This window comes from Cydia pomonella, chromosome 16, assembly GCF_033807575.1.
Source record: "Cydia pomonella isolate Wapato2018A chromosome 16, ilCydPomo1, whole genome shotgun sequence".
Lineage (NCBI taxonomy): Eukaryota > Metazoa > Arthropoda > Insecta > Lepidoptera > Tortricidae > Cydia > Cydia pomonella.
In genome coordinates, this window is record NC_084718.1 from 5,219,323 (window position 1) to 5,234,633 (window position 15,311).

At 37.8% G+C, this 15,311-nt stretch overlaps 1 protein-coding gene across 4 annotated transcripts in view; it reads right to left on the reverse strand.

Annotated features, from left to right (window-relative positions):
* Positions 1-3,754: 3,754 nt before the first annotated feature.
* The window catches only part of LOC133526242 (protein NDNF-like), a 94,444-nt gene continuing 82,887 nt past the window's right edge, over positions 3,755-15,311 (reverse strand). For all 4 annotated transcript variants that reach the window (XM_061862774.1, XM_061862772.1, XM_061862773.1 and 1 more), the window contains exons 10-14: positions 13,791-13,896; positions 9,535-9,692; positions 6,736-6,884; positions 4,608-4,706; positions 3,755-4,064 (exon numbers count right to left, since the gene is read on the reverse strand). In XM_061862774.1, coding sequence (XP_061718758.1) covers positions 3,935-4,064; positions 4,608-4,706; positions 6,736-6,884; positions 9,535-9,692; positions 13,791-13,896 — 642 coding nt within the window. In that variant the 3' untranslated portion in view covers positions 3,755-3,934. The remainder of the gene's footprint in view (positions 4,065-4,607; positions 4,707-6,735; positions 6,885-9,534; positions 9,693-13,790; positions 13,897-15,311) is intronic.

Sequence of the window (15,311 nt, forward strand, 5' to 3'; positions counted from 1 at the left end):
ACAAACGTCCAAAATTATTACTATCATACTTGAGTTACTACATAACATAATTATAACATTCACGTAAGTAAATAAATGAATTGAATTGATTTAAATTGTAATTGCGACAGCGTTGCTGTGGGAAAAGTCAATTATTTAGGTAATTATTGACTTCTCCTGCAGCGTTTCCATCGGCAGTAATGCGTCAAACAGCATTGCAGCAAGAAAAGACAATTTTATCAGGACTGATATTAAATTAAGCAAGAGCCAATACAGTATCTAACATTGCCGTCGAGTGTATAGCTGCATGAAATGCAAAATTAATATTGATGTGTTCGATAATTAAAATGTCCTGCAGTGATGCAGTCAGCAGCAATGCTGTCGCAATATAAGTGAACTTTAATATAGAAATTATAAAAGGCATTTATTTCAGCGGAAATGATGACGCGCGAACAGCGTGGCCGGTGGTGGCAAGGTGAGAGCTTCGAAGCAGACCGCCCGTTTCTCTACCTACTCATAGCTCGCAAGACCCCTATATTTTATGGAGTTTTCCGTGGAGAGACAAATTGATGAGAAAACCAACTTATAAAAATATTGAATCATTTTTGTCAGTTAGTCATCATCAGGCCTTGTACATCTTGGGCATCTGTGATCTAGCGACAGAGCCGCTCTTAGCTCTATATCTAACTCTTATATCAAAGAAAATTGAGTAGCGTGCAAAATTCATTATACGAACGTATTAAATATATTATCAAGCAGTATAAATTAATGTTGTAGCATAATAAAATAAATAAAATAACATAAATACCATAATGTAAATAATGGCACTGTATGCACATGCATTATTGTTTTAGTATTAGGTTTATTATAAAAATGTATTTTTTATATTCTTCTTTTTTTGTTGACTTCTTTACATTTCATTATTTTTTTTTATTATAATGGTGCATGTTTATGATAAAATTTGGATACATGTTGACGATGCAAAAGTCATCCAATGGATACTTCAATAAATGGATTATTATCTTTATTTTTAGGGTTCCGTACCTCAAAAGGAAAAAACGGAACCCTTATAGGATCACTCGTGCGTCTGTCTGTCCGTCCGTCTGTCTCTGCCTATTAAAATATTAACATAATGTGTTCAATAAAGTTACAAATTAAAAACTATAATATTTTATGTCAGTGTTGACACTCGGCCCGATTCGAAGAATGATTAAGACACGTTGAAGATCTTAGAAAGATCTTTCAAAGATCAATAACTAAACCACATGTCAAATCTGACGCTTATTTCGATTCCGCTGTAATCCCAATATGATTTATCTATGATATTTCTAACGTCAAAGTGACATTGGTTGTCCTAATCGAGCTGCTGTCAATTATACGACACACAAACGATATCTAAATGAAAATTTATCTAAACCAGAACTTATCGTTATCGTATTTATTTGATATTGAGCCGACTGTCGTGGTACACTGTACTCGTGGTACGGGTACCGCATGCCGTTTTCCCACCGCCACGCGTGCCGCGCTGATGCACATTTGAAAATGCATATCTAGGCTCTCTGAAACATGTTGTACGAGTGCCTAAAAATATTGGAATGAAACCGTAAACTACTTAGCTTAATATTAGTATGACTCACAACTGTTTATATTCGACGTTTTTACTTTTTAGCACTAGCGACGAGACGTTATTGCTGTTTCCGTCCGTGGACAACGATACAAATATTTAAAAACATAGAACACATCCATGACTCAGGAACAAATAAATGCCCTTACCGGGATTCGAATGTAGGACCTTCGGCTTCATAGGCAGGGTCACTACTAACTGGGCCAGACTATATAATTAAAACATTACGTTTTTGACCCCTCGCCCTCTAAAATCCAAGTTTTTTTTTCTTATTGCACACATTAACGTAGCATACAACATTTTAGATGGCAAAAACCGACTCCCAATCTTTACACAAAGTTTTTCCATGGTGATTTTTTAAAAATATTTTAGCACTAATGGTGCGTCGTCGCTTTTGTGGCAGTAAATACAAACATTCGATGCAGATCATCTCTTCCTTTAGTCTTGGCGCAGGAGGTCCCTATTTTTTACACGACTGCCCAAAAAAAGGAGTGTATTGTTTTCAGCTTTCATGTTTGTGGGTATGTAAGTTTCTTTGTTCCACCCTAGCAGCTAAATGCCTGAACCGATTTAGATGTTAGAGGTATCGTTGGAATCATTATATCATCCCGAGTAACATAGGCTATGTGACGTCATGATTAAAACAATATGGCGGACTATGTATTGCAAATTGCGCAACCGACAGAAAAATAAAACTTATAAACCCGTCGAGTAGAGTATGAAAATAAAGGATTTTGGTAAAATAAAATAAAAATGTTTGCGTTTTCTGCTCACGAAGCGTTAATTCTTTTTACATCTTGAAGAAAAAAAACATAACAACAAATACATCAAGTTTTTTTTATAAAAAAAGAAAGAATTATCTTTAAAACTTTAATGTCTGTCAGTCAGTATATCTAAACCAAATCACATAGTGGCAGCGTTGTAGGCAAAAAAGCGTTAATCACTAAGTTATTTTAGAAACAAATTATCACGAGAATTGTTATTATCTCTAAAACAAGACCTATTTGAAAAAACTATGACATTTCGGTCGCTAAATGCCGTCAAGATACCCCTTTAAAATTCGTCGGGATTTACCAGCCCACGGTGTAGGTACCGTATATTTCAGTGAAGCTAAAATTATAAAAGAAAGGAAAACGGAGATGAGAGAAAGATAATCCTATTATTAATATGGATATATTATAAATGGTCTTTTACACTCTATTTACAAAAAATAATTAGGAACTTATTTAGTTGCTATTATCTAAATTAAATTACTTATAGAAATAAATGCCACAGTTTTTCTTAAAAATTTAGGAATTATAGTTATATTATGGTTTTGATCTATAATTCTATACATTAATAAATATAGATACGTAATTATTTACAATAGATAAAATTAATTACAAAATACTTACATCAAAGTGTGTATTCTTACATGCTTCATTAAAATCATATTATACATAGGTATATGATATGGTTTGATCTTTAAGGCAAGAAAATTAATTAAATTCTAAAGGAAAAAGACCGGGTTGTACTTAATTAATAAACGGATGTACATTAACAGTCAATTAAAAAAGAAAATTCCTTTTAGCCTCATTTGGTTCTGAGAAGAAATATAATTTGCAAAAAAATATTAAAATACTTCAAAATTGTGTATTTTCCACGATACATTTGCAAAAATAGAGTTGAAGTTGTAAATTAAGTTCAATTTCAAGTTATTAACTACCCGTTCGCTCCAAGTTGGCCGCCGGCGAACATGATGATGATAACATCACAAGTCCATTTACTAATATCAACAAAAAAATAATTACGTAGGTACTTTATTTTTTAATGCTCATTTATTTAATGATTTTGTGATTGTATTCAATGTTGAATACCATAGAAAGCGTGGTCGACACAACGGACGACGTGTCGTACGAACGCATCCATCATAGAAGAGCTCAACCTTCTCAAGACATTCTCAGAGGCTCTCTGCGACGTGTCTACACCGTCATTCTTCAGTATTTTGGCCACATTGCTTGCAGAAGCTCTGACAATCTAGAGCGCCTTAAGCTCACCGAGAAAGCCTCGTGGCCGGAGCCCTAAACATTGGACAGAACAGGTGGTGCCTACCCTGGTGATGTCGGTCAGCACGGCTGGCGGAGGATAGAAGCCGATGGAGCGAAGCCTTCTTCGAAGGAGTCATGATACTCAATTAAGCGGGAACGACGGAGGGGGTATTTAATGTAATAAAATTAGTTGTAAAGCTGCCCAGCCGAGTAGATAAGGCGTTTGAGGGGGTGATGAGGGGAAGTGGGCCGGGTAACGGTAACCTTGAAGCGAACGGGTAGTATCTACTGTGTATATAATTTATTATTCGCAAGAGAAGTCGATGTATAAAGTTTTGTATGGCACAGATATTCCTTTACTTGACGCTGTTACTTGTATGGCGTATTTTCTTCCAGTTTTCAATCCGGTCACTTTCTGCTTTATCACTCGCGATCTGAAATAAAGCATAATAGAGATTTCGTGTTAACCATACCCGCTCAGATTTAAAAAAATATATGGAATGGTGGATATTTATAGATAACTCACGCCAGAAAGGTCTGAGTTAGGGCTAAACCGCGAAAATCGAAGTTCGTCAATTGCGGACATTTTCTCTGTCACTTTAATTACGTGTTAGTGAGAGTAAAAGAGCAAGATCCCCGCAATTTGCGAATGTTGGTTTTCGCGGTAGGCCCCCTGGGCCGAGGCGTACAACACTTCGGTTTCTACAGAAAGCATCACGTGATCGCCGATCACGTTTTTTTATACTACGTCGGTGGCAAACAAGCATACGGCCCGCCTGATGGTAAGCAGTCTCCGTAGCCTATGTACGCCTGCAACTCCAGAGGAGTTACATGCGCGTTGCCGACCCTATGTAATTCAGCTCAATCGGAAATTTGGGAAGTGCAAATTCAGCCTACAAGATTTGACCCACGCGAACATTCCTACATACTATATACTAACAGGGCAAGTTAAATAAAAGCTTGTAAAAACAACTTACGGCGGCCGTTGTACGCGGTTGACACAAGTTCTCGAAGCTCGCTTTGATGCGCATGAGTACAGGTCTCCACTGCTTGTCTCTCGAGCAACTATGCAGTACCTGTAAACAGTAACACAGTGGTTTACGTGAGCGAATAACTCACGAACGCGAAGCGGCGCGGCGCGGCGGCCCACGGAATTCGCGTTGGCAACGAAATCGCCCACATGGGACGATTCCATAGGTATGAAAGGATTGATTCACCCGCGCCGCCCCGCGGCGTTTCGCGTTCGAGAGTTATTCGCTCACGTAAACCGCTGCGTTAGAATTAGTTTATTGTTTACAGTGTCAAACATAGTCACTACGGCTACCCTTTACGGGTACGCAATACAATTACAGTGTAAGAATGCATGAATTTATAATTTCTGAATGCGACTTTGTCTGTGTTTGATAAGTATTTCCAAATACCACTTCGACTCCCTTTTTACCGCCTTGAGGAATGATTTCTAGGATAAAATCATGTGTCAATTCACGGAACTTAAAATATATTCATACAAAATTTCACCGAAAACGGTTTAGCGGTTAAAGCGTGAAATAGTTACAGACAGACAGACTCACTTTGGCATTTTTTATAATAATATAAATATATAATAAATACTTCTGCCCGCGACTGCGTGAAATGACGATAATGATGATTTATGATAGATAAAAACTATCCTATGTTCTTTTTCCAGCCTCAATCTATCACTATACTAAGTTTAACAGCCTTTGGCCTAAACTCTCGCACATTTGTATATTTATAAATAACTAATGACTCCATTGGTGTAGTGCGTGGCTGGTAAGAAGGCGATGTCAATCGACGAGCAGGTGCGCTTCGGCCTTAGCTCTCGCACATGTGTATATTTATAAATACCTAATGACATCATTGGTGTAGTGCGTGGTTGGTAAGAAGGCGATGTCGATGGACGAGCAGGTGCGCTTCGGCCTTAGCTCTCGCACATGTGTATATTTATAAATAACTAATGACATCATTGGTGTAGTGCGTGGCTGGTAAGAAGGCGATGTCGATGGACGGGCAGGTGCGCTTCGGCCTTAGCTCTCGCACATGTGTATATTTATAAATAACTAATGTAATGACATCATTGGTGTAGTGCGTGGCTGGTAAGAAGGCGATGTCGATGGACGGGCAGGTGCGCTTCGGCCTCAGCTCTCGCACATGTGTATATTTATGATGATGATGTCCTCCCAGACGCATCCGTCGACGGCGACACCCGGACAAATCAGGTATTCTGTAAATTATGACGTGCATGGGCTCGAACGTGACTTGCGAAACCGAGTTTTGTTTTAAACTTCCGGCCGCAAGTCGTGCAGTAAAGCTCGCTATTTGAGTCGTAAGTGTATGTGTAGGAGGGCTTGGGCCGAGATTTTCGAAGCTGGCGTTTAGCGTCAATATCTTCGAGGCGTGCACTTTCGAAGTCATTGAGACCAGTGTTGATCGCAATTCGCCAGTCCGATCTCCGAGTTGCAATATCCTCCCACGACTTACACGATATGCCTGTGGCCGACAGGTGGCGTTTCAGGACGTCCTTGTACCGCAGATATTGTCCACCGGCCTTGCGTTTACCCGCAGCTAGCTCGGAGTAAAACACAACTTTAGGCAATCTTGATGGCGGCATGCGTACAAGGTGTCCACACCAACGCAGTTGACCTTTCATGAGTAGGCATTCTATACCCGTCATGCCAGTATGACGCAGAACCTCCGAATTTGGAACACCATCCTGCCATCTCAGTCGAAGAATTGCCCGGAGACACTAAAAACTTTCCTATGTTCTTTTTCCAGCCTCAATCTATCACTATACTAAGTTTCATCTAATTCGTTTCAGCATGAAGACGTAACAGCCTTCGGCCTTAGTTCTCGCACATGTGTATATTCATAAATAACTAATGACTCCATTGGTGTAGTGCGTGGCTGGTAAGAAGGCGATGTCGATGGACGAGCAGGTGCGCTTCGACCTCAGCTCTCGCACATGTGTATATGTATAAGTACCTAATGACGTCATTGGCGTAGCGCGTGGTGGTAAGAAGACGATGTCGATGGACAAGCAGGTGCGCTTCGGCCTCAGCTCTCGCACATGTATATATTTATAAATACCTAATGACGTCATTGGCGTAGTGCGTGGCTGGTAAGAAGGCGATGTCGGTGGACGAGCAGGTGCGCTTCGGCCTCAGCTCTCGCACTGTCGCACTGTCGTCCGACAATTCCGGTTCTATGATTCCCCAGCGGGATGTTGATGCTGTCAGCTAAAAGAAATACAAAATAGGTCTTTTGAACAGTATGTACCTAGTGGATGACCGCGGTCATTACTTATACTTACTTAATATTCTGAGAGGAAAATGGGGACTACGTTTTTATGAAGAAATGGTTTTCCACTATCCTATAAACCACCTCAATTTTGTCGTGACCACTTTGTTGAATTAAATTTTTTTGTGAAGGCATTTTATGTTATAATAAATAATAATGGCAGATGTCCCAGGCTATTTTCCAGATGACTAACATGCACTTCTATGAAAATGAGTCAACAAAAGTGATTCAAAACGAAAGCAAAAATACTGATCTATTTTTATTATTATTTTCTGTGATTGTGTGATATGTCACAGGCGTGTTTAATGACATATTCTTTATTTGATACAACTTGAGAATACTACGCGATCGTCCATGCAAAAAGAGAAAACGTTTTTCACTTCTAAATATTAACCGAATATTTGGATCTAACAAGAAAAACATTTCTCACTAGATCCATTTTGGATCTATGGACTGGATCTATCGAGAATGAAGGTCACGATCACGATTTTTAGGGTTCCGTAGCCAAATGGCAAAAAACGGAACCCTTATAGATTCGTCATGTCCGTCTGTCTGTCCGATTCTGTCACAGCCACTTATTTCCGAAACTATAAAAGCTATACTGTTCAAACTTGGTAAGTAGATGTATTCTATGAACCGCATTATGATGTTTACACAAAAATAGAAAAAAAAACAATAAATTTTGGGGGTTCCCCATACTTAGAACTGAAACTCAAAAAATCTTTTTTCATCAAACCCATACGTGTGGTGTATCTAGGGATAGGTCTTCAAAAATGATAGGTATTTAGGTTTCTAATATAATTTTTTTCTAAACTGAATAGTTTGCGCGAGAGACACTTCCAAAGTGAAAAAATGTGTGTCCCCCCCCTGTAACTTCTAAAATAACAGAATGAAAAATCAAAAAAAAAATATGATATGCATGCAAACTTCCACCGAAAATTGGTTTGAACCAGATCTAGTAAGTAGTTTTTTTTAATACGTCATAAATGGTACGGAACCCTTCATGGGCGAGTCCGACTCGCACTTGGCCGCTTTTTTATTTAGTATGTTAATGACACAATGAAAAAAATTGTTTATAGGTTTTCCTTTTTTTTTCAAAATAAGCAAAACAAAAAAAAAATTTGAAAGCGACCTACATCAAAATCAAGGTGATCTGTTAAGATTTAGTTAGTGGAAAATGTTTTCTCCCGAAATGGAATTTCATAGAAAAAATACCGTTACTACACTTAATACTATAGGATTGCAAAGCTATTTAATTCTTCCCTCTTAACGTGTTTACGTAGAAGATAACAGGATTATACAAGGTGCCCATGAGCATTGCGAGACATTTTAACTAAGCATTCCTGGTAATATTTAGAAACTAAAATGTCATATAAAATTTTCTGGATTAGATTTTTTAGTTTCAGAGTCAGAGTCAGAGTCAGAGTCAAAAATGTATTCGAGAGGCTACCCCCCAAATAAAAAAAACTTTTTAGTTAATTTTAAATTATGTGTTTATCAATAAAAATTACGTTTTATGTATAGGAGTGTTAAAAAAAATGAAAAAAAAAATGAAAAAAAATCTTTTTTGTCGAATTTCACAAAAGGAATGCACCGTTAAATTCTCTCGCAATGCTCACGGGCACCTTAAATGTAGTAAATCTATCATTTCGGAAACTAAAGCCACATTATCGGCAGTGGCGTAGCGTGAACTAATTTAGCCGTAGGCAAAATCCGATTTGCGAAGCCCTTTTCTTCCAATGTGTAATCTTAAGGTAATAAAAAGGGTTGGCTCCCGTGGGGCCCTCTTAAATGCGAGGCCGTGGGTGGGGGGCCACTTCTCTCGCGTCTAGGTAGATAGAATGCTCTTTATTGGCACACCTTAATAACATATAGAGCTTAAAGAAAAAAAAAAAAGATTAATGATAGAGGTAGACAACAGGCGGTCTTACCGCTAAAAAGCGATCTCTTCTAGACAACCTTTGGGAATCGGAAACAAGACAATTATCAAAAAGAGTAGATGTTGTAAAAAACTTTATGAAACCTACTTTCATACACATAATTTAGGTAAATAAACATACACATATAAGAAAATATATAAAGACATACATAATAAATAAATAATATATGAACCAAAATATAACAGCAATATATCAACCACAGTGTGAAAATAACTATTTCAAACACTAAGGGAGAGATAGCGATCGACGCCTCTAACATTCACCGAGCCCAAGTTCCACCGGCTTGCAGAGCGTTGGTGAAGTGTGTCTACTATTCGTCACGTCCCTCAGTCATGAGGAAGAAGGAGAAGAAGGAACGTATAGAAACAATTGCCACTTTTTTTTTATACCACGACGGGGGCAAGCAATCATACGGCCCGCCTGATGGTAAGCAGTCACCGTAGCATATGGACGCCTGCAACTCCAGAGGTGTTACATGCGCGTTGCCGACCCTTTAAATTCATAATGAACGTTAGAGCAAATAATGCTTGATAATAAGTTTTCTGTATATTTCAATTTGACTTTAAATATTTTTTGAGTTTGTATAAGGTTCTGGTGGCATTACTAATTTTGGTATCAGAGAGATAGAGAAAGATAAAAGAAAACTTACCTCAATCCCAACTGCCTCTTGGTCCCACCGGCTTGGCAGGACCCTGACCACATATCGCATCTTAGCCTCTTCCGAACTCGAGTCGAACTGTACGGAACCTTCATCGCTTGTTTCTTGCGTCGAGGTTGACGCGTCTGCGGAGAACTTAAGATAACGATCTGTAAAAAAGTTTATAGTTGCTATTAGATTTATCGAAGCGGCTAAATTCTTTACAATGTGTTGCTGACTTAACTACTGGCCACAGACCATCTCCAATGCTAAATTATGGCGATTGACCAGACAAAACCCTTTAGCTAAGGACATACTTCTGCGGAAATGGCGCTGGATAGGATGTGTTTTACGAAGGCCAAACAACCACCTATCCAAGCAAGGGCTGACTTTAAAAACTCCCGGTAAAAGGGGGCAAAGGTTGCCCACGTACCAGCTGGTGGCGCACAGGGGAAAATGAGGCTGCATCAGTTGGCCTGGGCTGGGTGGAGCTAGACCATGAAAAATAGAAATACCTTCAGAGAGCCCAATGTCCCTGATGAGGATAACAGGATACCATCATCATCATCGTCATGCTGGCTTAAGACGAAAGTTGAGGACCCGCGCGAAATCACCTTATCATATGAACGTCGTCCTCTTTTTCCTCTCTGGACATGAACATTATTTATTGAAAATATTTAGACACAATTTGTAAGTATATCCACAGCAGCAGCTATGCCCCTAATAGTTAGGAGCATTTAAATATTTGTATGAAATCTGTTTTTCGCTCCTAATTTATACAATAATCAAAAAATTTAAAAAGTCAAACGCAGGGGCGTTGCTATGGTTAAAATACAACAAATTATGTAAAAAAAATTCCAAAATGTCAATATCCAGAAAGGAAAAAGGTGCCTACGTTTGTATGGAGAAGGGTCCGTCCCCTAACTGGTCTGCAAACAATTGATACTTATTTTGGTAATTGGTGGCTCAATGAATTGAAAAATGGATAACGCGGGTTGTCCGATATAACGTGCTCAAATGATTTCCATAGTAAACCGAAATAAATGTCATATACTAAGAAAAAGTAACCCACGACTCCAGGACCCAAGTCTGGAATCCCGTGGGTTTCCGTAGTGCGTCGTTTAGGGCCGGTACAGACGGTCTGCAACAGTTGGAGTGCAGTCGGCATGCAGTTCCCATACATGTTGCAGTCGAGTTGCAGTCCGTCTGTACCGGCCCTAAGCCAGTGCCTGAGTCACTATAGCAGCCGACACTGCCTACGCGCTCGGTGCGCGCTGTGCGGAGGAAATGCATTTTCCTCATAGACCAATTAGAATTTTATTTATACGATCTGTTTCCGATATGATACCGAACTGTCAGTGTCAAAGTGACGTTTTTGGTTGAAGAAATGTCACTTTTGACTGTATCGGAAACAGATGGAATAACTTAAACTCGAATTGGCCTGTCTGGCCAAGTATACCTAATTTGTTGCTGATAAAGCGTTGCCCGGCCAAAGTGTTATTGGACGCATGCCAGATCCTAGATAAGTACCTACGTGTTCGAGTTTAATATCTGAGCAATAAGTTACTATGGTTGAAATTTGTGGCAACGAAGTGGCAAAGATCAGAGTCTTATCAGCATACGTGCGGTAACTCGCGGGAAGAACACTAAAGTGCGTAATGTTTGTTGTCATTAAAGTTTATTATATATACCTTAGGAGGCTCGTATTAGATATTATCAGGGATCGGAAACCGGTATTTTTTGTATGGGAACGAAAACGGTATTTTTTCGTTCTTTGTTAATTACTTCTTTTCTAATTAGGCAATCTAATAATACGAAGTCGTTATCTGAAAACACATCTGAGTCCTACATTTAGAGTATAAAATAAACCGAAATATATGGTTATTTAGATGTTTTTGCAAAAAACCGGTTCCGATCCCTGGATATTATATCGAATTTTGCTGTGATGAAAAAAAAAACTTTATTAGATTATAATATGCCAAAGTAAGGATTAACTAACACAAATATTACTATCCAAAGTACCAAAATACGTAACAATATACACCGTGTTGTTTCCCGTTAATTTCAAGGGTCCATCCCTGAGCATAAATTAAGTTAATTTCTCAAAGACACCGGTATTCTAATTGACTCCATTTCGGAGATAGTCAATAATTAATATTTATCTTATAAGGCCCATACGAGCGTGTCCTCTTCCTTTAGGGCCTATTTACATATTGATTAGTGTTTATTACGAGTTAATACATTTGCTACTAAACGTACGTACTATATCAGAACATAGATGTTCGAAATGACATTGAGATGGCACAGTTTTCAATTGTTTGGTTGAGTTAAATGTAATGTCCCCGTTACAACAACGCTATATGCAACAATGATTTTCTTTTTATATAAAAAAAATCTTTTTTTTTAATTAACTATGCCATTTAGTTTCCTTAAACGTACTTACCGATACCCCGAAGTTAACGGAATTCAATAAAGACATTGTGTATAGGATGGTTCAAAAATACATTGAAAATGATTTATTAGGAATATTTTTCTAAATTACACGTCTATTTGAAAAGTAAGTAGTAGGTAGTTGGCATCACTACACCTTATAAAATTAAGTCTCCCGCTGCGTCTCTCTGTTTGTATGTATGTATGTTCGCAATAAACTCAAAAACTACTAAACGGATTTTCATACGGTTTTCACTTACCAATAGAGTAATACTTGAGAAAGGTTTAGGTGTATAATTTGCTAGTTACTATTAAATACAAAATACCTATGTACCTAAAAATCAGAATACCTTCTTCTATCTTATCATTATTTACTAGATATTCTAAATAGAACGTCTAGACATTGTATTAGCGTTTGATTGACGCGGGTTTCGTCCACTAGCCCGATAGAAATGTACGTCTAATTCTACAAAGCGAAGCTCAGGGCAAACTACGGGAGCCTTTGATTACAGGCAAACAGGCAGCCAAACGGACGGACAGGCAAACAAAGTTAGCCCAGATCCTCTACGTTAGGACTGGACTGTAGCGTCACAGCTATACTGGTTGTCCAGCGGCAGACATACGATTCTAAATTAAATTAAATAAGATTATTTCATTTTATGTTTAGTAATAAAAGCTTTTATCTCTGACTGTAATTCTTTCCACAGGCAACTATAATAATATAATATTCATCAAGACAATTCCAATAACCCCAAACACACGGAGTACCCACGGCCACCTCCTGTCTCCATCATCAGATCACCTCCATGTATATATTGCATTATCATCAAATTTACAAATGTATGCAAAATTTCAGCTCAATTGGAAATCTGAAAGTGGCGGCCCGTTTAAGATCTTCGAACGATCTTTAAAAGATCGATAACTAAACATGTCATAATTGACGTTTATTTAGATTCCGCTGTGATCCCAATAAGATCTATCTACAATATTTCTAACGTCAAAGTGACATTGGTTGCCCGAATCGAGCTGCTTCTGTCAATTATACGACATACAAACGATATCTAAATGAGAACTTATATAAACCAGAACTTATCGTTATCGTATCTCATTCTTCGAATCAGGCCGTGCTTCAAAGATTTGACCCACACGAACATACCTAAACTAACATTACAGGGCAAGTTAAATATAAGCTTGTAAAATACAATAAAAGAGCCTTTGGTACGATACGCCTCAATAGTATTATACACACTACTCTGCTGGTCAGCGATCCATGTCAGTAATTAACGCATTCACTGTCGACGTTTTCGTAGCGCTACGCTCGCAGTCGATCTCAGAAAGAAAGCGACTACGAACGGAGAACCCACCGGGCTAGGTCCCGGCACTCAATGTGTAATCCAAAACACTCAAAACTTAAAATCGTCTCCCTCGCAATGTTCGAAAATTAGGATTTAAATTTGAAATCAGAAATCTGCCGCTGGACAACCTGTGTATCTCAGCAGACACACATGTACTTAATAGAACTTTCATTTCGGAAACCCAAAATGTCGATTCCAATACAAAAATATGAGAAAATCCAAATATTTCGTAGTGAAAATTCCAAATTTTTTAAATATTTACTTACTGACGGCACATAAGTAGCCAAAACACGTCGCGTCGCCGCGTCGAAAGAGAGAGAGAACTATGGGAACTAACCTATATTCCTCGCGACGAATAGCTGCTTGCCTCTCACTAGAACCTCGACATTCACTGTACCGCCGCACGTTGCCACGGAGACCCAGAGAGGAGAGCCCACTGGCTCCGTGGATATTATCTATGATAATTGAACGATGGGAGCTAACCTATATTCCTCGCGACGTATAGCTGCTTGCCTCTCACTAGAACCTCGACATCCACTGTACCGCCGCACGTTGCCACGGAGAGCCAGAGAGGTGAGCCCACAGATGCCTGTACATGATAGTTAAAATTAATTTACAGTACATATGGGGCTACTTTATAATAGCACTAGTGCGAGAAGTAGCATATTATGTTACTGTGTCGATCATTTAAAGGGCCATATGTACTGTAAAACGTTGTACGATACATGTGCGAATAGGTAATTCGCAACTCGTGTCGATTTAAAACACTCCCTTCGGTCGTGTTTTAATTTATCGCCACTCGTTTCGAATTTCCTATTTTTCGCACTTGTATCGTAATGTACTATATTGTCTTTACTTTGTAAATAGTATACAGAGCCACTTGTTTATGCCGTAAATTTTAAAAGTCGAAGGAATATATATGAAAGTCCTACTTGTATGTGGCTGTATCTTATAAATAGGTATTTTTCTACAGAAGAAATGGTATAAAAAATGACAGAAATACACAAAAAAAACTTTATTTTTTAATTTTCGAATCGATTATTTTCAAAAATTGCAATAACGGACAATAACGCAAAGTATTTATTTAATGAAAAACACTTTTTTATTTAACCTTAAAGTTGTTATTAAAAATATAGCGTATGACATGTCACACTTTGATATTGACAATTTTTTTTTAATGTGATTACGTGTATGGAGTGCCCGCTCCCCCTAAAAGTATAGTTTTTTTCCGCAACTGTATTACAAAACGTACTATTCTGTTAAAACTAAAGCTACAATATTTAACATTAGATACTTTACTCGACAGACAAAGGTCTATTACTATCAAAGAAACGAGCGTTAAAAAGCGCTTACACAGCAAGTCTTAAGAACTTTAATAATAACTAGGCATCTAAAAAGTTGGAGCATAAGTTAGAGTCGAGTCATCATTTTGTTATAACGAGTATCTGTAAGCATTCTACTTGATATTTCAATATCCAATCGCGAGCTTATAAAAGTGTTAGTGGGGCAAAAAATTAATTAAGATATATTTTAGTAGCTATTTTAGCTTTCCTGCAGTCACATGGTAGAGCGCTGCAAGTCAAAGAAAGTAGTTTTGAGAAAAAATTGTATTGAGTTTTGAAACACCTATTATTTATAAACTTATAACGTTGAAATTTGTACAATATACCTCTAATAATGCATTTTATATAGCTGACTAATGAAAATGTTATAAATATGTAAATTTACTTAAATATTAGCCATAAAGTATTTTGCCAATATGATTCTACAAAAAATATACTACAGAACGTCTTAGCAAAATGCTGTAACTCCATAGTTACATCATTGCATCAATTCCTAGTTGCAATGTTTTGGCTATTAGGTTATAACTCATAAACTGATTCACTGAATATAGAAAACATCATATAAGTATATTTTTATCCTTTTTTACTGTGCAATGTACCACATTACAATCTATAAATCGTATTCATTGTAATTTATTGATATCTGTATGTAAAAATTATA